General features: G+C 39.9%; 1 protein-coding gene across 1 annotated transcript in view; it reads left to right on the top strand.

Annotated features, from left to right (window-relative positions):
- Nucleotides 1–2,490: 2,490 nt before the first annotated feature.
- mtus2a (microtubule associated tumor suppressor candidate 2a) overlaps nt 2,491–26,854 on the top strand; it is a gene marked incomplete at both ends in the record, with an annotated part of 42,420 nt that continues 18,056 nt past the window's right edge. Inside the window, 3 exons of the mRNA XM_079410005.1 lie at nt 2,491–4,275; nt 4,528–4,795; nt 8,257–8,463. Coding sequence (XP_079266131.1) covers nt 2,491–4,275; nt 4,528–4,795; nt 8,257–8,463 — 2,260 coding nt within the window. The remainder of the gene's footprint in view (nt 4,276–4,527; nt 4,796–8,256; nt 8,464–26,854) is intronic.

The following is a 26,854-nucleotide window of genomic DNA, read 5'->3' as shown; positions in this document are numbered from 1 at the left end:
CTGCATATAGACAGCAACGTAACTGACACATTTAAGCCCCAGAAAGGTAGTAAAGACATCAATAAAATACACAGTGACAGCAGTTGTTCGAGAATACGTTTTGTGTGCAAATTAAACAAAAATAACGACTTTATTCAACAATTTATTCTCTTTTTTATAAGTTTTCAATGAAGACCTACCTTTCTTGGCCTTGAGCATTTCACTTGCATTGCTGTATATAGGGTCAGAAAGCTCTCGGATTTCATTCAAAATATCTTAATTTGTGTTTCAAAGATGAACAAAGGTCTTATGGGTTTGGAACAACATGGGGGTGAGTAATTAATGACAGAATTTTCATTTTGTTTGGTTGCCAACATTCTTCAAAATATATTTTTTGAGCTCACCAGAATAAATAAATTTAGAAACATAAGCATAACAATTTTCTTTGATTATTATGCAAGTAAACAATTTTGGGATTATCTAGCGAAAATGTAAATATTACATTATAATCACAGCAATTTAATACTGGTGATTATTTTATGCACTTTTATTATAGAACATATGAAGTTTATTGTACACAATAAATGAGGAAAAAACACTCCTTTGATATGTTGTGTCAATACCGCTTATATTTATGTATGTTTGTGCAATTATGGGATTCGCTGTATGAAGTGTACCTTGATATCAGTCTTAATTTGCTGGTGGGTATGTAGGTGGGTGATTTTAGCACTTCATCAGCCTGCAGGATTGTGGGTGGAACTATGTGACAGTCTGGTGCCGCAACGTCAATATGCTTGTTCTCGGATTGTTGCCCATTTAACTGACTGTGATATGGATTGTATGGGCTGTCTCTTTTCCATGGACCTCCTTTCTGATTTCCTGCACCAGTATGTGCACTTGCATCTTACACTTGAAGTGATTTAGTGGTCACTTCTTTCTGTTATTCCAGCATAAATTACTCAAGTCTGTTGAGCAAAAATCATTATAATTGATGCGGGAAAAAAAGTCAACCTCTCTCTTCTTACAAATCTATGTTGTTATTGATTATAGCCCACCTAAGTCACTGACCACCCACCCACTCTACCTAGTCAGCACATGAAACAATCCCAACCCCCTTTTCCCTATTGGGAAAATGTCAGAATGACCTTGCTTTGTTCCTTTTTCTGGTTTGGACCATATCTACATAACGAAACAGCATTGGCTTTCTGTTTGCATGTCATAATCATACTTATAGGCAAACAGCTGTTGTGTCAATGTTTTATAGAGATGCAAAAAACCCTACCTTTGATTAATGGTGGATTTTCATTATTTCTACCCCCTAACTGACTGTGATTGCTTCTTTTTTTTCCTTTTTTTTTGTCCCATGCGAGCATGCAGTGTTGTTAATTACAAGCCGTTTCACACTCTCCCTAATTGTCTTTTTTGTTTTTTGTTGGGCAAACTTGCACAGCAAGCCAACACATGGGGAAATGTTTCTGTCTCATCTTTTTTTTCAGCAGCACATCAGTCTTCATTTATTCAAATTGGCTTCCTGATTTGGCCATACATAATTCTCAGCAGTGGAGATTTGAAAATTTAATTACTAGAGAAAAGGAGGTACTGCCATCTGCCATTAAAAGACTGAGCCAAACATTTTACTGCTTTGTGTCAATAGACTTCCTATTCATTACACTAACTTGTCAATTTGTGGTTCTTTAAAGAGAAATGAATTAGGTGTAGGAAACATTACAATGCTTTATTTTTGGTTTCCACCCTCAGAATATTGTTCATAGTGGCATGATGGTTGAGGCATATTACCTCTTTAGGGAAATAGTCATAATTAATATAAAATGTAGCCTAGTTGCTTACTGAAACCAATTGAAAAAAAAAAAACAGTCTGAACTGGGCACTAAGTTTTAACAGATGATGCCTTGAAATATGTGAAGATACCTGAGGAAATAGTCTATTGAGACCCTTCATTTTTTTGAGGAGAAATGACTAAATGTAATTCTGTAAATGTAATAATAAAATGTAATTCTGAGCTGTTTCAACTAAAAATAAACTTGCACTGACTGGTCTTAAAACATATCAGTGCCTTTGTTTTGTCTCAAGATGCACACCAGTAATGTTTTTTTGTAAGGCATGTTAATAAAAATGACTTAAATGTCCTAATTGAACTATGGCCTAATCCTGGTTTAGTCTAAGCCCTGTCTGTGAAACTGGGCCATAATGTCTTATTTATTTTCTGTGCAGGTTGGGCACCAGATGAATGAACAAGGCATTTCAAGGTCCTCAAAGCTGATGTGTTGTCATCAAGTGCATTGCCCTGTTAAGAAACAAATAAATACAGCTCAGTTCTTTGGCGGTATCTTGGAACAGAAATGGAAATAATGTGAGATTAGGTTGTGATTCTGCACTCCATCCAAACTGTAAACATTGAAAGCCTAGGTACAGGCAAGTGAGAGAACAATACATTTGATGGATCCAGGATTATTGTGGAGCTTTTGAGAGGGAAGCTCAGACTTATACAACATGAATGTGCAAGGAAAGATACAAGCCGGTGAAGTCAACCAACAAGAAGAAATACAGAACGACGACAAGCAGCCTTTGCTAGAAACAGTGGAAGACGCCAATGCCAATCAAATCACCAAAGAGAACATTTATTTAGATGACAGAGAGCATGGCAGCCCACTACCCCCTCTGGTGTCGCACTCCGAAGCCCAGGAGAGGATCATTATCTGGGGAACACATGCTCGGAGTGAAGACCTTGAGCTTGAAGAGTTTGAACTGCTGGAGTGTCAAGACCTAGAAACATTTGTAGTGGAAGTAGAAGAACAGGTAGACATGCAGAGTGAAAGAAGCAGGAAGGGAGCAAAAAACTTCAGTGACAAAGAGTTTTCATCTACAGCCATCAGCACCACTTTTGGCTCCCCTTGGAAAGACCACAATGAAAACCATAGTGTGGATGGAGATGCAAATGAGAACTCTCAGCCCCTTGACCTCAGGACCTCCAGCTCTCGCTCTGGTGCGAACCGGACCCTGAGAGATGCACGAAGTGGTTCTGAGAGCAATGTCTTTTCATCATCTCTTTCTGCAGTGACCAGCCTCAGTGGAAGTTTAGCCAGTGCCCTGGACAGTGCAGGCCGCACACAGCCTCTCTCTTCCCAGTCCACCAAGTCTACCTCAGACAAAGGCAGGAACCAGCATCCAGCTACTACAGAGTCCTACATCCACTCAGAGAGAAACAGGGAGCTTCCCAGGAATTTGGACCAAAACCATAACTCTACCACACTGCCTCAGGAACCACAACATGACCGAAGTAAGCTAATGCATCCTTCATATGGAGCAGTAAAACTGCAAAAATTCCATATGGAAGCAGAGCAGAATGCTGGGAAAAGGATGTCAACCGAGGTGCCGAAAGGTATGGTGAGGGTGCTACCTTCTTGTAGGCAGCTAGTCCGCCCTCTTTCCACTGAAAAACGACTAACCTCAGGATACCCCAGCGTAGACACCCAGGCAGACCAGCAACAATCCCACTTCTCAGAGACAGGTCAGACCCATCCACAAGTGCTACCGACTACAGAAGTCAACAGCAATCCCATCGCAGACTCAGAGACACCTTCCAACCAGACTTTTACGCAAGAAGCCCAACGCTTGAAGAGGCAAAGCTCAGCAGATCGTGCTGCAAGTCCCTCCAGCCTAGAAAGGAAGACTCACTTCAGCCGACGGGCCTACAGCAGTCCGACTAGACCTTCAACACCTCCATCCCCCAAGACCATAAGATCTCCTCAAAGACAGCCTCCTTCCTCACCCATCAAGACTTTACCTTCTCGAGGTCCTCAGTTGGGTTATGCTGGGTATAGCTCGGGCTTAAGAGCCCCAGTTAAAACCACAATCAACACAAGCATCCATAAAACTCCTCCACAGCAGGCGTCAATGGAGACTTCCCCTCCAAGCAAGTGCCTGCCAAAACCGAAAAGCGTCCGCCCCAAAATCATTACGTACATTCGGAAGACACCCCAGGTGAAACCCCAGTCTCTTGAGGGAACTTATGAGGTGTCGTCCTTACCTACGAGACACTCAACTTACAGCAGCACACAGGCCAAACCAGCGGTCGGAGATCAAGGGGAAGCCACTGTGCTGAGTGCCTCAAATTTACTCTACGATAAGTATCGTCAAGAGATGCAGAAGGTCCGGTTCTTCTCGCCTGGACTCATGGTGTCGGGGATTAAGCCACCCAGCAACACCATGCCCCATAAAATGACAAGCAGAGCAGACAGCTTCTATGGGTCTCTCAACAAGCCTCTGTCTGCAGCGGTAAGGAATGCTCTAGACAATATGCTGTTCTTTGGTTAAATGCTTTTATGTCTATTTCTTTGCAAACCTAATTACATGTAAACTCTATTACATGATTACGTTGGTGAAACCGAGTGCTTTGATAATGTAAAAGTGTGTGTGTGTTATGGAGTATTAACAGACTAGTTTTCACACTTGTTATCTTCAGTAGACAAGTTTATCAACCACTGGAAGAGTTTATTGACTGCAGCTTAATTTTTTTTGTCAATGTAGGTGGGCAGATCTCCATTAGCCCTTGGATCTCCAGTTTCTGGAGCCGACGACCCTTCTGGACCCCCTATGGGAGCACAGGATATGGGGAGTCTTTATCGTCCACCACGGGGCCTAAGACCCCAGCTTGGCGTTGGTGCTGTAAACAGAACTCCCTCTGTAGCTGCCAAGAACAGGATGGTCCTAACAGGCCAGCTGAAGTCACCACTGACCCTCAGTCAACCAATGCAGGCAGTAAACCCGACCACTAAAACCCCTCAGGAACCTCAAGGTAAGATCAATGGTTCACTTTGCATGGCAAAATGAGTCAAATGGTCTTGTTTTATACCTTTTATGTAAAATTTAATGCTTCACATGCCATACTAAGGCAAGTTGAGTGAAAACCCAAGCCAGTCTTAGAAACTGTTTTTGACTAATAGAATCACCAAAGCTTCATCCTAAGGGTGGAAATGACTCTGGAGTATTTTGAGTTGAATAGATATAAATGGAAGGAAGGAAGAGAACGCCATATGAAGTCTTTTCATCCCTGTCAGCTATGCATTTGTAATTGTTACAGATAAACTCATCTCAGCCACTAGTCAGTGTAAAATACACTTTACCTCCTGGCATTCAGTTGAATATAAATAAAATTCATATTCATCTTTTGCCATGAGGGACTTCTGTCTGAGCTTAAAAGTTCCCCTCCATTTCTAAAGCGCACTTGATTTCCGACAACTTTGCCTGCCAAGGTGAAGATATGAATTATTTAATCTTAAATCCACCACCAGCATTGCCATCACCCTCTGTGTTTTTTTTTCTAGAGGACGTCTGTCTATCTGCATACTGTTATCTCACTGAAAACCCATGAAATTCTCCATTAATGCATGTGGATGCCAATTTCTTGTCATTTGGCTCTGTTTGTGATGCTTTGAAGTGCAAAGAAATTAACAGTTAATTCATGCCAATAACTATGCCTGGTCACAATTATTAACTGCAGTTGAGATATGATATGATTTTTATGGTGCAAAGATGCTTATGCTACAAAAGATAAAGAGACAGTCTAGTGCGTAGGCTTGAGTTTTACTCCTACAGCAATATAAAAGAAGTCGAGAGGAAGGTTAACCTCTCCTGGTATGACTAGACTATTGCTTGTCTTGCTAAAGTTGGAAAATAATTTCCCATTGTAGTTATCGTCATCTCATGCTACATTATTTATTCACACTCTCAAACAATGAAAGCATTTGATTCTGGTCACTTGGCTGCTTTGAAATTCTGTCTGTGATAAAAATCTTCTTGGAAATTGTCTAATGCAATGAAGTATAATAAACTGAAGAACAATATCGAAGAATCACTGATTGTTTATTAGGGTTTGTTATGTTTTTAAATAGCAATCATTAAAATCAGAGGTTCACAGACTAGCAGAGTACCATCTTTTTTTATTGTGCAATGCATGTTCGTGTTTTTATCAACATGACATACAGTTTTCATTGATGTGGTTCATCATTGTTTAAATGAGGGCTTGTTGAAAGTGCTCTTGTAATGTATTCATGCATTTTAACACTCAGTAAGAAATCAATGAGTTCTTGAGCTTCAAGCCATAATAATAAATTTGCATACATACAAACACACATACACACACAGACACACTTCTTATTTATTCCCAAAACAGATTGGGAAAATGACACCCCTTTGGTGTTAAAGGGACAGTTCAACCAAAAATGAAAACTGTGTCCATTTCTGATTAGCAGAATGTGCAAGCTTCTCTTGTCCATACAGTAAAAGTGTGTGGGAACAGCTTTGGTCACCATTCACTTTCATTGTAGGAAAAAAATAAAAATAAACAGTGAAATTGCTAAATCAAAGCCATGATGGATGACTATTTTGTGTGATCTGGGCAAGTCTGGAAATATGGGGAAGTAGGAATAGGAAGGAATAAAGACGATTAATGGAGAAAAAAAAATCGGAGGGAGAACAGCAACACATTTATCTTTAATGATCCCCCTCACATGGAGGAGAAGCTGCCTGAAATTTCATTAAAGACCTTGATGGCCTGGGGTTGGGGTGGGGGGTCGCTAGGGGAAGCGATGGAGTCAGGGCAACTTTGATTAGAGATGAATGGATGAGAGGGTGGTGAGAGCTTTGTTGTGTGCATTTGCTTGAGTGTGTATGTGTGCGTTTTCATTTGTGAAGAATGCGTATCTGAAGCATGCTGCTGACATTGCAGTCTAATAAACATTTGAGAATGCGACAGACGAAATGAGAAATCGTAGATTGTCATTTAGTATGCGCTACGCTTTGCTGCAATCGCAGGGACAGAAAGTCAAAGTGCTTTATCTCAGAGAGCAGGAGGGGATCATTCTCTCCACCTGCCCCAAATTACGACCTTGTGTTGGGGGAGTCTGGGAGTTCAAAGCAAGCCTTGAAGTGGGTCGCTAAATTCACCCTGCAGTAGCTCTTTGCATGTGCATATTTATATATATTTTCTTCCCTCTTCTTCCTGTTCTTTATGAAATCATAATTTTTTTGATTCAACAGCAGGACAGTCTCTGTGGTGCCAGCAGTACAGGTATCTGATGTGAAGATCTACAGTGCAAAGAACTGATAGGGAACGCAAAAGACAACAGATATTCATTATAATCCTTCTTAATTGTATGTAAACATCTTTTATCATGTTTATTGGTGTAATAATAAGCACATGGGGTAAGGAAAATCCATTACTTTATTCAGTTGAGGCCTTTATTGAGCAGTGATATCGTAATAATTTGAGCAGAGCTGGTTTTAGAGGAACCAATGGCCTCTTAAACGATTGGCCTCCTGGACTAATTAAAAAAGAAAGAGCTTTTGCTAGAGACCGTAAGCTCATTTTAAGCACCAGACGCTGAAATGGTTCTTTTTAATGGGAAAAAAGGTTTTAAAATGAATTAATTACATTTTTTATGTATGTGTATGTATATATATATACTTGTTGTCTGTATTTTATAAAATAAAATTTTATAAAATAAAATTTAATATAATTAAATTAAATTAAATATTAACAGATAAATAAATAAAAACTTGTTCATTATGCTCAAAAATGGCAAGAACCTGAAACCATCCACATGCTTATATTGCACATAATTAATAAATTAATAGAATTATTACTCTGTTCAGTTATATATTTCAGTTATATATTAACACTTTTCAAGCTCATATAAGGATTTTATGAGCCATCTAAGATGATATGTTTTGGCAAACGTTTTGCATTAAATTAGACTCCCTAAGTGGATGAGAATTGTAACTCATCGCTCTTCTTCATGTGAATACTACAGTGGTGTAGATGTTGATGAATGGCCTTGACATGCTGTGGTCAGAGGAGGCAGACAGCCGCCAACCTCTTTATGATTCTTTCAGGAGCTTTTTAAAGCAATCTTTACCTCGCACCAGAGAGAGGTCGTAAAACACTACAATTTCTCTCTCTTTCAATCCTACTGTGAGTCTCTTTTAGGCTAGTCTGCTTAGAAATAGTTCATTTCAGGACACAACACTCACTTTCTTTGTTCCTTGTGTTCCATCTTTTTCTCAACTGAATCTGTCATGTGATCATGTATGCCTCATTTTGTCACAGCAGTATTGCAAGAACATGTTATGCATAGTTGACCTCCATATTGACATATACTAGAAAAGCAAAATGTGACTTTTATTGCCCAAAGCTCTATTTTACAAATGGTGTTTTTTTTATTAGTTTGAGTACTAATCATAGTTTTTCACCCTCAGATCAGAGAAAGCCAGTGGCTACTGGGTTAGCTGCTAAATCCCTCCTGCCGAAGCCATCTCAGTCTGGCCTGCGTCCTCCTGGTTACTCACGTCTCCCGCCGGCTCGTCTGGCCGCCTTTGGGTTTGTTCGGAGCTCTAGCATCTCCTCTGTGTCCAGTAACCACTCGACCGACAGCACACGGAGTGACCCCTGCCGACCCGCCTACCGTAAGTGACTGAAGCACAAATACTATACATTCAGATTAATAAATGCAGATTTAAATGTACAGTGGGGTCTGAAAGTCTGTCCAAATTGAAAATGTTTTGAAATATTTTTAACACATATTTTTAATGTTTTCTTTTTCTTTTAATATTGTGAATGTTTTTTTCTGTCACTTTTAATCAGTTTAATGGATAAATAAATTGTATTAATTTCTTTTAAAAAATCAAATAAAATCTTACTAACTCCAAACTTTTGAACACTAGAGTATGCAAATTTTTGACACTGACAATGTAAAAGCCTTCGTACAGAAGGTCAGCTGTCATTTAAACAAAAGACATTGATATTCATATTTTTCACTCTAATTGTTGTCCTAAAAAATAGAAGCACTTTTGGACCACTGAACGTCTGTACACACTATTACATTCAAAGTGCTTGTAGCTGAGTGCATTGTTATGCGAGATCCCTGAAGTACAGTTTACATAAAAGGGTAATGCTCCACTTTTTAGAGTTAATTATAATGCAATTTGCATCATTTTATTAACTCCGCCTACAAGCAGCGTGCAGGTCCCCTTTCATTAATATATTCTGCTCATAACTTCTTGCTCAAACATGGATGGAATCATAGGATATTCAGCACAATAGATGAAAAACACGAAAAAGTGCAGTAATTAATTTTTTTTTCCTAAAATCAGACTTTTTTGTTGGCCTTTGCTTTAGGTCATGAAAGAAACTTTGTGTTTGATCCGAGTGGGCTTCTTTCATAACTAGCTCTGTGAGTCAACACGAATAATCCTCAGAATGATCAGAGCTGCTCAGTTCTGCTAAAGTAGATTCTAGTCTACTTCATTTTAAAGTCTGCTCTTAGAGGGGGGCCGTCTTTGAAAATTGCCATCTGTGTGCGCCGCATGTGTTTTTAATGCGACCTACATAAGTGATGTTGGCCGGTCTTCTCCTGGTAACAGTTGACGTGGCTGCAGATTCAGGCAACCGGAGTTACATGCGTCACTGAATGAGTTATGTCATCAAATCTTTTTAACCTGAAATCACTTGGGAAGAGAAATCCCTCACCGTTCACAGTCCTGTCTGTATGGAGCAAACAGATGCAGGAGAAAAATGCAGAGGGAAGGATTCGGTGTGCCATATTCTGTGTTGCAGCGGCCCCAATAGCTATTTTGTATACATTGATTTTGTAAAAATGAATTTTAAAGAAGGACAGCACATTTGTGAAAATGATAAAACATCAAATAAAATGTTGGTAACACTTTTCTACAGTGTCCTTGTTACACATGTATGTACTTACTATAGTAATAACAGTATATTATGCATAATTACAAACAAACCGTAAACCAAGCCTAATCCTAACCCTATAATAAGTATGTTAATTAATATTACTTAGTAATTAATTGTGCAATTACACTGTACAATTATATTTCTATTTTAATATTTAATCTATTTTAAAATAGTTCCATTTTATTTCCATTTCAAATTTTTATTTCGATTTTAGTTTAGGTAATTGTAGTACTTCAACTTATTTATTTCAGCCAAGACAATACATTTTTAAAGTTTAAATTAAATTTGTAATCTAATATTTATATTTTTAGCTTTATTTCTGTTACTAAAAACAATTTTTAATAGATTCAGTTTTAATTTCAGTTAACAATAACAACACTGATGCGTTTACTGTACCACTGAATTTGCAATATTGTTATGTAAAGCATGACATGTCAAAATAAGTTTGGGGCCACTGCAGATATAATTGGGGTCATTCCAAATGTTTTTATCTACAAAATTTCTAACATGATTTATCTCACTATAGTCATGTCCTGACTTACTGTGTGTCTGTTAATATAGAACTCATTACTGAAATTTCCATAGCGAAGCTCATTATTCTTCTTTGAAATTAGGGCTGTGATTCACTCAGTGTGCATAATATTCAGTACAGCCGTGCGACCATCCATACATTCAATGCCTGTATGTATCAAATCTATTTATAGCCATTGTATTTTCACAATCCTTCCACACGATTTAATATGAAAGTCAGAGGTGCAAATGAGTGTTTCTCTCTCTTTCTCTGAAGTGTTGAATATGCTACAGGGCTGATTGCATATCTGATGGTGTTTCGACTGCATATTGACTGTCTAGAGGCCCGGACCCAATACAAAAAGCAGTCAAACACTAGATAAAATGATTAGCCTTTAACTTTAACTGAGAATGTGACTATTATTAGATCTTTGGGTGTGTAAATAGTACTGTGGAATATTATGGCACAAGTGTATGAATTTTATGAAGAGCCTTTTCCCCCTGTGTCGTGACCTCCTGTCCGCTTAGGTAAACAAGGGCATTTGATGGACGTGTGTATTTGTTACCAGTGTAAAGACTGACTGTTGCTTTAGGCTCTGTGTTGAATGAGAGTGACATATTGACCTAGGATTCCTGTAGATACTAGAAATCTCCCTGCGGGACTGGGCGTCACAGACAGATGATCGATTTCTCAGGTCTGACTGATTGAGGCTAGTCCACTTGTAATTGGCTGAATTGGAGAGCGTGAATGATGGCGGCAAATGCTACTGGATTTATTAAGCTGCTGTTAGTGTTTGAGCTGCTGTAGAGCGGCAAGTCAATATTTGGCTCTCGTTTTCATCCTCGTGTAGAGCCAGCACAGTAATTGGTTATTCTTTAGGGAATGAGATCTGTCACAACAGAGTGGAGGACTGAAGATTTGATTAAAAAAACATTCAATTATACATTTTCTCATGTTAAGCTATTGTAAAGCTTTAGAAAACTTGGAATATAGTGCACAAGTCAGAATTTACCATTTTAATGGTCGACAGCATTAGTTCCTATTCACTTGCATTGTATGGAAAAGAGATGCACATCCTATTGCATTCCGCAGAAAAAAGAAAGTCTCAGGATTTGGAAATCTTAGAATTTAAGATGTGTGGGTTAGTAAAAAAAAAAAAAAAATAATTTGGTAAAGTATTCCTTTAAGAACATTTTAACTATTATATCTAACAGTATTAGCTGTTACAAGTTGTAAATGAACTTTGCTATGAAACCAAATAAAACAACAATTAATTGATAATTATACACATTCATCTTTGTGTCTTTGTCTCTGTCTGACTTTGTCCTCTTTGTACCAGTAGGGAGTGAGTGGCTAATAGCAGGCTTATATTAGCCACTGCTCTGAAAGGCAACACTCTGTTTGAAGCTGTTGGCTTCTGACTGTGAGCTTCTGAGAAACCCAGCATCGTCTGACCTTAACAAAGACCCAGACAGAGTTTCTTTATATAGAGAGATCACAGTCCCACCTTCACTTTCAGACAGAGTACAATAAAAGAAGTAGTTTTCTGCAATTTCAAATATCACACTTCTTATCCTTCTCCCCGACTAGAGCAACATATCCTCTTTTTTATCCTTTTTTAATCTGTCTGGGTGTAATTCATCTTTAGAGGTTGCTAACTGTCAGTTTGTTAGTGTGAGCTCCCAGCTTGCATGCAGGATTGATGGATGCGATCTCATGCCGCAGCCTGTCGGGATTAGGCCAAAAACTCTTAATTATTTCTTTTACTTCTTTGTCGGAGTCTCGGTTCATTGTCTGAAGGGGTTTCTTCAGTGACAGTCGCTTCTTGAACATGACTCATCCTCTGGTCTCTGGGATATTTCTGATCTATTTCAAGTAAAATCATCAAGAGTCTGAAAATTCATGTCACAAGTTTAAAGTTGCTCTAGTTGAGATGCTTGTAAAAAATACATTTCATACAGTGTGCAGTAACACTTTTAACTTGAGGCACACTAACAAGCTGGAACATCTCGGATGTGACCTTTCCAGCATCAGCAAAGTAAAGAATAAGCCGAGGAGATTACAAACACTGTCACATTTACAGTATGTATATGCCTACATTCTAAAGCAAAGACAATGACCTTCAGTCAAGGTGATGCTGCTTTTATTGATTTTCATTTCATCCTTCATCCTGTAACAATATTGATCTTGTAGACCACCCTGCTTTCCATTGAAAGCGTTCGAGGTCTGTTCTAATGTGCCATAGATCCCTCTTATACAAGTGCATGTGTACTCAAGGTGAGTTATGAAACATCTAGCTCCCACCTAGACAGGTTTTAATCTGAGAAACAGTCTCTGTGGAGAACATGTGTGAATATTGTCTGAGATCAGCATTGTGTTCTGCACTTTGGAACTTGCACCACTTACACAGCTGTTGACAAAAAATAGATGGGAGAAAATGAGAGGCAGAATATCAGTATTGTAGTGAATATAGCCCTCCTGTCTTTATAGTTGAATGTCTAGTGCTACCTGCAGTAGTGTGCTTGGATTGGTTTGTAATAGACACTACCTAGTCATCCACAGCTGAACTTCTCTGGCTGGTGAGCTACTACCTAGTGCACTAGTTTTGTTATACACACTTCAGTGCATTGTGTATATTAATTGGCAGTAGGTCTACATTACCTATTAATTGATGGGGCACTACCTCATTTTCCAGTTTTGAGGTAGAATATGAATTGTGGTAATTCTGTAGAATGCTACATGTACCTATGCTCATTTTGTAGTGCGTGTTACCATTTGCACACTAAGTAATATTGGCTCCATCTCAATTTGCGTACGTTTACTATGGTTATTACATTTAACCTAAATGAAATAAAGTTTAAATAAAATAAAATAAGAATAATAAAAAATAATAAAAGCTTATTTTATTTCAGGTAGTTGCCAAGGTAACATTTCTCATTTTTATTTAGTTTGACTAAAATGGCTAAAATAACTAAAACTGAAGGGGGAAACTATACAGGCATTTAAAGAAAAAAACACATCAAAATAACTAAAACTTAAACTAAAATGAAAAATATAAAAATGAAAACTCATTCAAGATGTTCTTTAAAACTATAATAGTATCTTAATGATGAAATGCTATTAGCCTACATTTATTTTAGTATTATTTACATTATTTATTTATTATTTTGAATTAGATTATATTTGTATATTTTCCAGTTTCGGTAATTTTGCTGTGTTTTGTAAATTTTATTTGTTTTTTATTAAATGTCTATATAACTTTAAGTAATTTCTTTTCTATGTTATTTATTTTCAGTCATTTTAATACTTAAACTTCAACTTATTTATTTCAGTTAGTTGCAAAAATCATCTCTATTTATATTTTATTTTATTTCAGCTTTATTTGGATTACAGAAAGTGATTTTGTAATCATTTTAGTTTTAGTTCAAAGTAGCAACACTGGTAGTAAGTCAGTATTAGAGATTATAACAAGCAATACTTTAGGAAAACTATAGAAATAAAGTATCCAAGCACTAGCATATCTAATTCTAATTCTAATATCACATATTATTTAGGACAAGCGTAATTCACGTCTCATAATTTAATATACACAGCACGTAGTTAAAACAAAATTAGCTATTGTGCCACATTCACTATCTAGTGCACACTGCACAGTGTAGTCTGAAAGGAAAACACATGGAAGAGAAGTGAGAGTAGGAAGTGAGGAGAGGTGAAGAAGGGGGAGTTGTGAGAGCACAGATGCCATCGCTCCAGCCCATCTCTGACTCATGCACACTGCTGAGAACAGATGGTTCCTCACACAAACACACCACAGCAAACATGCACACTTACACATACAGGAACATTCTCACACACTGAAGTATACACTGCTTAACTACAGGTTTGTAGCGTCTCTCATTGGTATGTTTAGTGAGTGTGCTTCTAAATCCCGCATCTCTCTGACTGTCAGATTTCACATTGGGCAGTCTGTGCTCTGGGTACTGCTGACTCACACGCTCACCAAACCGCTGAGCTCTGGTTGATCCTGCTGCGCAGAGAGATGCTAATGAACTTTTTCTCTATTTTTACCCATATGGGCTGTCTGCATCCTCCTGCCTTCACATTACGCAGCTGTGCCTTGTACAGCTCAGATAGGTCAGATTTTGATGTATGTGGCCTAGAACTAGCTGCTAAGTATTACACTTAAATATGAATATGACACTGTGATGATTTTGAATGGTAGTATGCCTGCCTGCATTAGCATATTAGCATTAGCACTGACCTGCTCGCTCCTCTTTGCTAACCTCATACGAGCCTAATCCCATTCTGTCTATTTCCCTGAAAGCTTTTATGGGATTTTTTCTGTGGATGAGGAGTCAGACCAGGCTTTTCTTCTGCAGAATCCCAAGCCATCTCCAGTTGTCTGTTTCAGCTTTCTTCCGTTTCCGTTATCCCTCTTAAGCCTCCCAGAGAGAGAGCAAGAGAGAGTGTGTTTCTCAGAGTGCTGCCAGGCTGTTTTGTGCTGTATCTTCTGTTATTCCAGTACCTCCATTTTGGCTCTATTTCTTAATTTTATACATTAACCTTCAATAGTGTGTTTCAGAGTATATCAGTGGTTAAAACAAAGAAAAACCCAAACAATTGTGCACATTAATAGTTAAATATTCTTTGTGACCTTTGCTGGATTCATTATTGAAATCAAAATGTCGACCAGTTATGGTTTGATCTACTTTTTTGGCCAAAAATGTTGAATTCTATTGTTCCTGTATTTTTGTGCAAACTTACCCGTGCACTATTTCTACTAGTACTACGTCAACTAGTACTAGTACTAGTACTAGTACTAATCTAGTGCACACTTCCTAGGATATTGTTTTATTGCCACGTTTTGATTTTGTACTGTATTATGCTACATTGTGCAAACTACCTAATGTTGTAGTGCACAATACTTTTTGTACCTCTACTGTACTATATAGAACTCACTGCCTAGAGCACAATACAGTATCCTAATGTTTTAGTGCACACTACCATGTGTAATAGTTTTGTACTATACTTTCTAGTGCACTCTGCATAATGTGGCATATTAGCATATTGGTGCACACCACTTTGTGATTTAGTACTGCACTACCTAGTGCACACTACCTGATGTCCTACTGCATGCTACTATTTGAACTAGTACTCTACTACATAGAGCACACTACTTAATATGCTTGCGTTTTAGTGCACAATATTTGTTATGCCTTGTGAATACTACACTACCTAATGCACACTACATTTTGTGTATTAGACTGTATTACATAGAGCACACTACCTAATATGCTTGTGTTTTAGTGCACAATACTTTCATACTTTCACAATACTTTCGCATTCGCACTGTACTACAATACTTAGTGCACATTATGTAATTTCCTGTGTGCACACCACACAGTGTACTAGTACTTGTAGTACACTATCTAGTGCACACTATATGATAATTGTAAGTTTGTGAACACTACGCAACCTAGTGCACACTATACTACCTAGTGCACACTACATTTTGTATATTAGAGTTTTGTATAGATTTTTGTGTTCAATACTTACTTCAGTGCTTTATTACAAAACTAGTACTTTATTGTACTAGTTTTGTACTACACTATCCAGTGCACATTGCATGTAAGTTTGTGATTATATTACCTAGTGCACACCTCCTAATAGGGCTGTCAAAATGGCTGAAAAACTAAATTCGAATTTTGTACTTAAATACTATCAATATTCAAATTATATTCAAATTTAAAAGGCATACTTTCAGTTAGGGGGAAAAAATATTTTAGCTTCTATCCTGAGGCCACAAGAGGGCGCATCGAGCAAAATAGCCTATTACTAATGAACATTTCTTCAAAACAATAAAATAACACAACTATTATTGAAAAAAATTGTGTAAAATAATGTTTCTAAACCATATACAAGGTATTTCTTCATTTCATTTTCGCATTTTGTGACCATTTTTTCTTCTGGTGCAACTAAATTTTATGAGCCGTCACACTGGCATGACCACCGTGTACACTGCCATTTGAAAAAAAAAGCAAAATCCCACTACTCGTTTGAGCTGCTCAGCGCGGACCGTTTATCAGCTTGGACCGTGCCACAAACTGGTGCGAACTCAGAACAGCTTTACTCGGTAACCAAAGTTCACGACACAGTTACACCACAGCACTGTGAGATCTAGTGATAAGCATTTGAATTCGCCGCAGAATGAATAAAGATTGCCAAGAAATCTAGTGAGATGCATTCAAATTCTGTACAGAAATCTCTGTTATAAACAGAGCAAATGACGCTGACGTAAAAAACCAGAATCAGTAACATTAACTGTAACCAAAGTGTTGTGGCAGAAATAGTCGAACGTTATTACATTATTCATTTCAGGGTTTGTAAAACCTTTTGAGAGAGAAATTTAAGCAATTTTCAATTACTTTCAAGCATTTCAACTTTTTACAGCATCTTCAATGATCTGATTTGAATGTTATTTTTAACGGGATGACCAAAATATACTGTGGTGAACAAACACTTGTGTAAAATTAAAAAATACATCAAATCACCATTATAACCTGTAGATGGCAGCAGATGAGCACTTATTGGCCTATTAGTCATTCATTTCTACTATTTCCTTTATATTTTGAAATGATAAAATCACAATTATAAACTATTATAAAATATCAAATCATCAAGAAATTAGATTTTTTATTTAAATCTGAAAGAGTTCCCACGACCGACGGGCGTCTTTTTAAAGATGGCTTCCCGCTCGTGTGTTTCTGGATGTGGTCGTTTCCTGGCTTCATCTGACGGTCACGATTGCTGTCCCTCGTGCTTGGGCTATCAGCACGCTGAGGCAGCGCTCGTGGATGAGTCATGTTCTCATTGCGGGAGCATGACCATCGCGATGCTGCGCTCCAGATACCTCCTCGTCAAACGGGGGGGTATCCCCCTTGCCATGCCCTGTTCTAGCTCCTCCGGTTCTCGGTGGGCTACTTCGGCTCATGGTCAGGGTGACTTAAGGATCACAGTGAGAGCTTCTCCGTCGAGTGCGTCTCTGTGGGCCTCTCACTCCTCCAGCGCATGACACCATCTGGTGTTTCCAGACGAGTTTTCTGGATCCCCGGACAAGTCGGGGCCCAGCATCTCGTTTGGTGCGCCAGCGGATGACAAGATGTCGATTGCTGCATCGGAAGACAAGCTAGGCTCTGGAAATGACGAATCGGCTGCGTTGCCTCCTTTAGGACGAGTGGCGTTGCCCGAGTCAGAGCCAGAGCTGACTGCTATGCTTTCCCGAGCCGCTAAGAGCGTCGGGCTGCACTGGAGGCCTCCTCCTTCTCCCGAACGCTCAAGGCTGGATGATTGGTTGCTGGGGGTGCAGGCCAATCACCGGCAGCCACCTCAGGTTCCATTTTTCCCAGAAGTGCATGAGGAAGTGACTAGGTCTTGGAGGGCACTTTTTTCTGCCAGATCTAGTGCTTCTTCCATCCTCACTGCCCTCAATGGCAGGGCGGCTAAGGGGTATGTGCGCTATTGCGGTATATCACCTCGTCGCCGAGGGCGCCCTCCTGCTGCCGCCACCTTTGCTCCAGTGCGGCCCCAGCAGCAGCCTTCACTCCGGCCGCAACATGGAGCTGGCAGCAGGAAAGTGGCGCAGCCCGTCTCTGTCCTTGCCAGGCCCATGAAATGCCAGGGCAAGCCGCGTTCCTGGGACGAGCGAACCCGAGACACTGGTTCCTGCTCTTCAGGAGAAGGTGAGTCCGCTCCCACCCCTGGTGAAGGGCTGGGTGGAAAATCCTTTTTTCCCTTTTTGGGTTGTTCCGCTAACTGGTTCAGTGGTACCCAAACTTTCAGAGCAGTTTCCTGTGTCTCCGGTTCCCAAGAGGGCTAGCATGGCGGTGCACGACGCACAGCCTTGTCACCCCCGTCCCCCTCTCCTTACACCAGTGGGCAGCAGGGTCTGGTCCGAGGACGCGATGCCTTCTCCCGCGCCCCCTGCCCAGCCGTGGAGCCTGGTAAATGTTGCACCGTGCACTCAGACCCTACTTCGGGACGCAATGCCTTCCGAGTTGGGTTCTTGCACTCCACTTTGCTGCCCCACCGCGGGTACGTCGGTGTAGTTCCTGGTCCCACTTGTACAGTCTCTGGGGGCCTGGCTAGCGCTCCCCAGGCTGTTTCGCTGGCTCCTAAGAACCATCAGACTCGACTACGCGATTCAGTTCACCTGGTGTCCTCCCAAGTTCAGGGGCATTCGGTCCACTTTGGTGTTGATCAAAGTTGCTCCTGTCTTGCGTGCGGGAATCGCGGTCCTGCTGGTGAAGGACACGATAGAGCCGGTCCCTCCAGCCGAGATGAAGTCAGGGTTTTACAGCCCTTACTTCATCGTACCCAAGAAAGGTGGTGGGTTACGACCAATCTTGGACCTGAGCATCCTGAACCGGGCCCTTCACAAGCTCCCGTTCAGGATGTTGATGCAGAAACAAATCTTTCAATGTGTCCGTCCTTTCGATTGGTTTGTAGCGATCGACCTGAAGGTCCTCCCCTTCGGGCTATCCCTGTAGCCTTTTGTCTTCACCTAGGTCGTGGAGGCAGCCCTTGTTCCATTAAGGGAAGCAGACAACTGGCTCATATTGGCACAGTCTCGAGCACAGTTGTGCGAACACAGGGACAGAGGGCCACCTCAGCCGGTTGGGGCTTCGGGTCAACTGGGAAAAGAGCAAACTCTTCCCTGTGCAGAGGATCTCTTTTCTCGGTATGGATTTGGACTCGGTCATTCTCACAGCACGTCTCTCAGTAGAGCGTGCTCAGTCGATGCTTAACTGCCTGGAGTCTTTCCAGCGCAAGAGGGCAGTCCCACTGAAACAGTTTAAGAGGCTCCTGGGACATATGGCGTCCACAGCCGCTGTCACGCTGCTCAGATTGCTTCATATGAGACCGCTTCAGTGTTGACTTCAAGACCGGGTCCCGAGATGGGCATGGCGACGCGGCACATACCGGGTCTCATTCACCCCGTCCTGCTGTCAGACCTTCAGCCCGTGGTTGACCTTGCTTTTCTTCGGGCAGGAGTCCCTCTATTGCAAGTGTCCAGGCATCTTGTTGTATCAACAGATGCCCCTGCCATGGGCTGGGCAGCCATGTGCAACGGGCATGCAGCTGCAGGGCTTTGTACAGGGCCACGGCTGCAGTGACAGATCCCCTGCCTCGAGTTGCTAGCAGTATGGCTTGCTCTGCGGCGCTTCAAATCGCTGCTACACAACAAGCATCTACTGGTCCGTGCGGACAACACTGTGACCGTTGTGTACATCAACCACCAAGGCGGTCTACGCTTCCATCGCATGTCACAACTCGCACTCCATCTCCTCCTTTGGAGTCAGAAGCATCTGAGGTATAGAAAAAGTTGTGTCTGCTCAATTGTGCTTCTTCTTGCAAAAAAAAATGATCTCTATGAAGAATTTCAGTCAGGTTTCAGGCCTCACCATAGTACAGAAACTGCACTTGTTAAAATTACAAATGACTTGCTTCTTGCTTCAGACCAAGGCTACATCTCATTGCTAGTATTACTTGATCTTAGTGCTGCGTTCGACACTGTAGACCATGACATACTCATAGATCGATTACAAAACTATACTGGTATTCAAGGGCAGGCTTTAAGATGGTTTAGATCCTACCTGTCCGATCGCTACCACTTTATTCATTTAAATGGGGAATCATCTCAATTATCACCGGTAAAGTATAGAGTACCACAAGGATCTGTCCTAGGTCCTCTGCTATTTTCAATATACATGTTGCCCCTTGGTAATATTATTAGAAAATACGGGATTAGTTTTCATTGTTATGCTGATGATACTCAACTATATATCTCAACAAGACCAGATTAAACTTCAAAAATATCTAAGATAATAGATTGTGTAAAAAATGTAAAAGATTGGATTACCAATAATTTCCTCCTATTAAATTCAGATAAGACAGAGATATTACTTATTGGACCAAAAACAGTACACAAAATCTCTTGGATTACAATTTGCAACTAGACGGATGTATTGTTACGTCCTCTAAAGTAAAAAATCTGGGTGTTATATTAGACAGCAACTTGTCCTTTGAAAATCATATTTCCCATGTTACAAAAACAGCATTCTTCCATCTTAGAAACATTGCCAAGCTTCGAAACATGCTACCTGTTTCTGATGCAGAAAAGCTAGTTCATGCATTCTTGACCTCTAGACTGGACTATTGTAATGCACTGCTAGGTGGTTGTCCTGCATCTTCAATAAACAAGCTACAGATAGTCCAAAATGCAGCGGCTAGAGTTCTTACCAGGTCAAGAAAATATGATCATATTACCCCAATTTTACAGTCTCTGCACTGGCTACCTATTAACCCCTTAAGTGTCACCCCCCCTTTTTGGGGGTAGAGCTGAAAAGGGGGTGTCCAGATTCAAATTAATGTAATTCTGGAACGGTTTGGAATATGAACCAAATTTTGGGCTCGTTTTTAAAAACACACTTGGAAGTTTCTTGTACAAGTGAAAGAAGTTGAATAAAAATTTTTAAGTGTTTAAGTTTGTTGTAATATAAAAAGTAATTTAATATTTATTTATATTTCATAAAAAAAAAAAAAATTAAATATGTGGTGAATTTAATTTCATGTCAAATGAAAAGCCTTCAGTCTAAAGAAGTTGTGTTCCAAATTTGACATTGATATCACAAACAATGAGGTTTCTGTGTTATTTTTAGTCGCTATACCAACAATGTCCACTAGGTACTAGTCATGCTCCTTGTATGATTTGTAATGGACGACTGATTTGATTTACAATTTTTGTTTTATTCAAACAGCAATAAAACATGTCTAGATAGGTTGTAAATGATTTTTTTTAAACCATAAATATGACATAAAAAATTGAATATGACCATATACAATAAAACAACTACTACTGAAAACACATTGGCCTTAGAAACAGCTCTGGCTGCTTACTGAGACTTATCTGAATATCTCCCCTGTTCATTACTGCATAAAGTTATGAGGATGGGCTCTTTCTAATCAGAAATCTTAATCAAACATAGCTACTAGACTGTTGTTACAGAAACTTCACAAAAAAAAGGTTATTTCATGTATGATCATACATGAACTTGACATGCATTACATTTTTTACTGAATACTTGCAACATCAATCATATACAAATATACATATTCAATTTATTCTCAAAGTTTTAGATAAAAACTAGAAAATATGTTTTGTCTGAATTGTTGGCAGCCAAAAAAAATTAAAAAATAAAATACTTTCGTGATTGTATGTGTATGTATCAACTTTTTGTAACAAAAGCCAACTTCTTGGTGTTTTTTTTTTTTTTTTGCTAAATTTTCTTGTCACAAATTAATGAATTACTGTCACTACATAATTTTAAATATAAAACAGTGGTCAAATATGAAAAATACAATCTCTAAGGTTTCCAATGATATATAGTTTGTCAAGATTAGTTTAGGTTTAGTATAGAATATTACGGTTTTAAATATGTAATGGCTTTGGGCCCACCGGTGGGCCGGTGACACTTAAGTTCCGTATCATTTACAAAATATTATTACTTGCATATTAGGCCCTAAATGGTTTAGCTCCTGCGTACCTAACTTGTCTTCTACCACGCTACAATCCAACCCGCTCCCTAAGGTCGCAAAACTCTGGACTTTTGGTAGTACCTAGGATGGCAAAGTCCACTAAAGGAGGTAGAGCTTTTTCACATTTGGCTCCCAAACTCTGGAATAGCCTTCCTGATAACGTTCGGTGTTCAGATACACTTTCTCTGTTTAAATCTAGATTAAAGACACATCTCTTTAGCCAAGCATTCACATAATGCATTTTATAATCTTGTACTGCAGTTATATCTGATCAAATGTACATTATTATTATTCTTTAGCTTAGGTTGGACAAATAATTTTTGCTTAGATGGAACAGCAGCTACGCTAATTATGTGTCTATTTGTTTCACTGTTTCTGCCACGGGATTAACATCCCATGGTAACTAAGAATTACAGAAGCTTCAGTCTGGATTCAGCACTTAAATGATCTGAGATGACCGAACACCTGCGAAAAGATGATGCCAACCCCTCAGAGGACCTCAGAGGATGCCAAAGCGCAGACAACATGCAGAATTACCAAATTTTGCCATAAGTTAAATATATTAAGGTTCTGCAATATATAAATATATTGTGGAAACTTAATTTCCTGTAGAGCTGCTTTGCAAAGATTTGTATCGTAAAAAGTGCTATACAAATAAACTTGCACTTGAACATGTCCCATTGCCTGTTTTACTCCCTGTCCAAGGGGACCCTCGGCACGGACGCACTGACATACAGCTGGCCTCGGCGCCTATGCAAATATGCGTTTCCCCCAGTGAGCCTTCTCGCACAGACAAGGTCAGGGAAGACGAGGAGCGTCTCCACGTGGAATCTCTACGTGTGGTCCCTGGACGGGATGCAGTGGTTCTAGGTGGGCTACCTTCAGCGGTAGTAAACACCATCACTTCAGTTAGAGCCCCGTCTACAAGACACGCTTACAGGCTGAAGTGGAACCTGTTTGTCGATCGGTGTTCTTCCCGCCGGGAAGACCCCGGAGATGCCCAATCACGGTCAGGCTCTCTTTCCTGCAAGATGGGTAGGAGTGAAGGCTGTCTCCCTCCACCCTCAAAGTGTATGTTGCCACTATTGCCCCACATCACAATGCAGTAGACGGTAAGTCTGTGGGGAAGCACGACTTGTTCATCAGGTTCCTCAGAGGGGCGAGGAGGTTAAATCCTCTGCGCCCTCATCTGGTACCCTCTTGGGATCTCCCCTCGGTCCTGACAGCCTTGAAGGAGGAGCCCTTCGAGCCTCTGCAGTCAGTAGAGCTTAAGTTTCTGTCATTAAAGGCAGTGCTCCTCACTGCATTGGCCTCGGTCAAGAGGGTAGGGGACCTGCAGGCATTTTTCGGTCAATGATTCGTGCCTGGAATTCAGACCGGGTAACTCTCACGCTGTCCTGAGACCCCGGCCTGGATATGTGCCCAAAGTTCCCACCACACCCTTTAGGGATCAGATGGTGAACTTGCAAGCGCTGCCCCGGGAGGAGGCAGACCAAGCCATTGCTCTGCTCTGTCCCGTCTGCGCCTTGTGCATTTACTTGGACAGAGCTTCAGGACCTCAAACCAGCTCTTTGTCTGCTTCGGAGGACAGCAGAAGGTAAAGGCTGTCTCCAAACACAGACTTGCCCACTGGATAGTGGAGGCTATAGTCTTGGCCTGTTAGGCCCGGCACTTACCATGTCCCCTCGGTGTGAGAGCACACTCTACGAGAGTCAATCCTTCCTCTTGGGCATTGGTGCTGGGCGCCTCGATAGCAGACATTTGTAGAGCTGCCGGCTGGGCGACACCTAACACGTTTGCAAGATTTTATAATCTCCATGTAGAGCCCGTGTCCTCCCGTGTACTTGCCTCAGATGGCCAATAACACTGGAACCTGCTCGGTGTCAATCACGCTTGCTGCGCCATTCCCCTCTATGGACTGAATACGTGCGCTTTTATTGCTTCTCAGTTCAGTTCCCCGCGGCGAACCTTGTTGAAGTTCCTCCCGCACCCTCGGCGATCAGGCGTGGCGGAGCGGCAGAAGCCAGGTCCAGCACTCGTGTGTTTGCCCAAGGTCAGCCCTTGTGCTGGGCTAGGTGCCCGTGTGTAGTGATTCCCCTTCGGGTGATCCCACATGTATATTCTTCCACGGTACAGCTCCCCTCATGGTGAGCCCGTGTCTTCCCTGGCAGAGACCTTCTGCCGTCTTTGCTGTGTAGTTATCGCACCCCAGGCTGGCTGAGTCACTGCATAATTTCTGAATGTTTTAGCGCACACTATTCAAAATATTAGGGTTATTTTGTTGTTATTGTCGTTCATTTTGGCCCATCTGTCCACTTCGGGCAAGCAGTGCTGAGCAGTGAGTCAGTATTTCTCAGGTCCTTATGATATTAGTACTGAAGTGGCAGCCATCCTGACATGTGGCTGTGAGTTGGATTTGCATAATGTTTATTTCCAGACATCCTCAGGAGCACCTCTGATGCTCTGTGCTTAATAATGCATTGCAAGCTCCGTCTCTTAATGGGTCACTGCTGTGTTCACCGGGCCTGCTTTTTCATTCTGATTCTCTCTCTGTGCCATCTAAATGTCGCTAGATGGGAAATAACCTTCTGTGCTGGAATAACATCTGCTCCCATAACATTTCCTCTGTCATTTTATAAGCCATGCCAATCCTTATGCTTAAGGTGAGCTCCTGCCTCCGATATATTGTCATTCTGCTTGCATCCCTTTGCTTTCTATTTTCACTTCTATTTATGTCTCTCTCTCTCCTTTTCTCTCTAGTGGTCTTGTCAGCAGTGATTTAACCAACTAGCCCTCTTTTATCTCCTCCCCAGCCAATCATTTATTTCTCTAATAGTGGCGCCCAACGTGGGGTGCATTCCTATCCTCTCCTCCTTACTGACATAATGTTTTCCTCCAGCTCTTCTAAAATACTTTCTTTGCTTTCTTGTCCTGTCGCATTACATATGTCTCTACTGGCCAGAAGACCAGAGAAGAAGTGCTGATTGTTTGGTTCTGCTTGCCTCACAAGCTAATTTCCACACCAGCACTGCATTAAATTAGTCTTCTGTTATTTTTGTATTCTCTTCTGGTGCATTGTATGATAAATTATTCAGCTCAAACTGAATTGTATATTTTTATTACTCATGTTGGTTGAGAATTTGTCTTCATTATGATCCAAATGTCAGCAGCATTTTAAATTCAGAATGTGTGAATTGCTTCACTGTATTTCCTGGGCCTTAAATTTGTGTGTGTATGTGTGGCTTTTTATTTTATAAAGCTTGTATTTCTTTTTTAAGAAAGACTAATGTGATCTTAGTCCATTTATTCCATGTTTGACAGTGTTTACTTGCCAATTGTGTTTTTGCTAAACTAAACAAACATTTAAATCAAATTCATTTGAGATTTCCCTTAATTAAAAACATATTAGTCAAAACTAGAAGAGAATAATGATATAAACACACCTGCAGATAATAGTTGGGTGCAGTATGCAAAAAGTATTTCACCTGTGTGAATGGAAATGTTCAGTGAACTAGAGAAGCTAAATCCCTTAGCGTCATAAATCAGAATGTAAATCCTGTAATGCTGTGTCACTACAATGCACTGCCAGTTATTTATGTCACAGACAGAATTTTAAACATTCAGAGAATATATTTCTAAATTTAAATAAAACTTTGTTTTACTGTTTACTACATTTATCAAACTCAGACATTTTACCAAAGTTATTGAGAGATTTTATTTAATTTACTTGATTTAATTTTATTTTATTTGAAATTTATAGGACATATAACCTATTCTTTTAGGCTAAATGTTGCAACCTGTTTGTTTTATATTTACTTTTATTAATTTTATTTAAATAAATGTTTATTAATTAATTTAAATATAATATTTAATTCATGTTAATTTCTGAAAAATAACAAAGGTCAAAAAATTCCACATTTTGTAATAGAGTTGCAGACTTTACATACCTGTTTGCTTGTCATTTGCAGAAAGGGAAAATACATGATAAATGAGATAAATATATTTAAAGTTTATATTTGTTTTTTCATATTTATTTGGATTCATTTATTTATTTTTATTACTAAATATAAACCAAATTTTATATCTTGTTCTTGAAAGTGATGCATATAGAATGTGACGCTTTCTACAGACTTTTAACTGTAGATATTTTAGGTGTGCAATGTGATCCAACCCACACAAGTATAATGCTCCCATCATTTGGGTGATTATGTAAATCCGGAGTGCTGATGAAATTGGAAAAAATCTTAAGGATTGAGTCTCTGTGCTACTAACCCAGTTCCACACAATGCAGGCAGTTAACTGGTTCTCACAGAGATTTGGAAAATAATCCACCAATGAGCAGCAAGGTTTATTTCCTAGCAGCCAATCAAATGCCTCTCTCAGCTGCTCTGCACCTTAACATCTCCTGCTGCGAGAACTGGAGGGATGTATAACACTTCCTACTGTTTTCGAAGCTCCATCTCTGCAGCCAAAACTTTGTCCCAGATCTTATCAGATCACCCTCAAACTGCATTTACCGCAGTATAGTCTTACCATAAATGAGAATAACTTATTATTTTAATGTAGCTGTGTTTAATGGTCTTGGAAAGGATATATATATCATGCTAACAACATTTTTTTAAATTAATTGTAGTTGTAGGCCGCTGTCTAAATATCTCCTCAGGTTACATAGGATTTATAAAATATGGTATTTAAAAGCACTTATGACAGTGTACTGTCAGCATTTCTGCATTTATCTGCTCTTTTCGGTTTGTGGAATCCTCTCTCAGCACTTCATAAATCAGAGCGATAACAGTGGCAGAGCAGCGTTCTATACAGAGGAAAGTGTCTTTCAAAGGACCCGTTATATAAAAGTACCTATGTGATTTGTGAAATCGGCTATGGCTCATTGAATAGATGCTATGTCTTGTTTTTTTTTCTTTTACATGGCAAGCAATTCTCATTTTATTGCAGAGTTTGGTCTTATCAAGCCGGGCTGCAATTATCGATCAAGCATAGAG

This window comes from Barbus barbus, assembly GCF_936440315.1.
Source record: "Barbus barbus genome assembly, chromosome: 47".
NCBI classification, from domain to species: Eukaryota; Metazoa; Chordata; class Actinopteri; order Cypriniformes; family Cyprinidae; genus Barbus; species Barbus barbus.
This window is presented reverse-complemented; position numbering and strand designations above follow the sequence as displayed.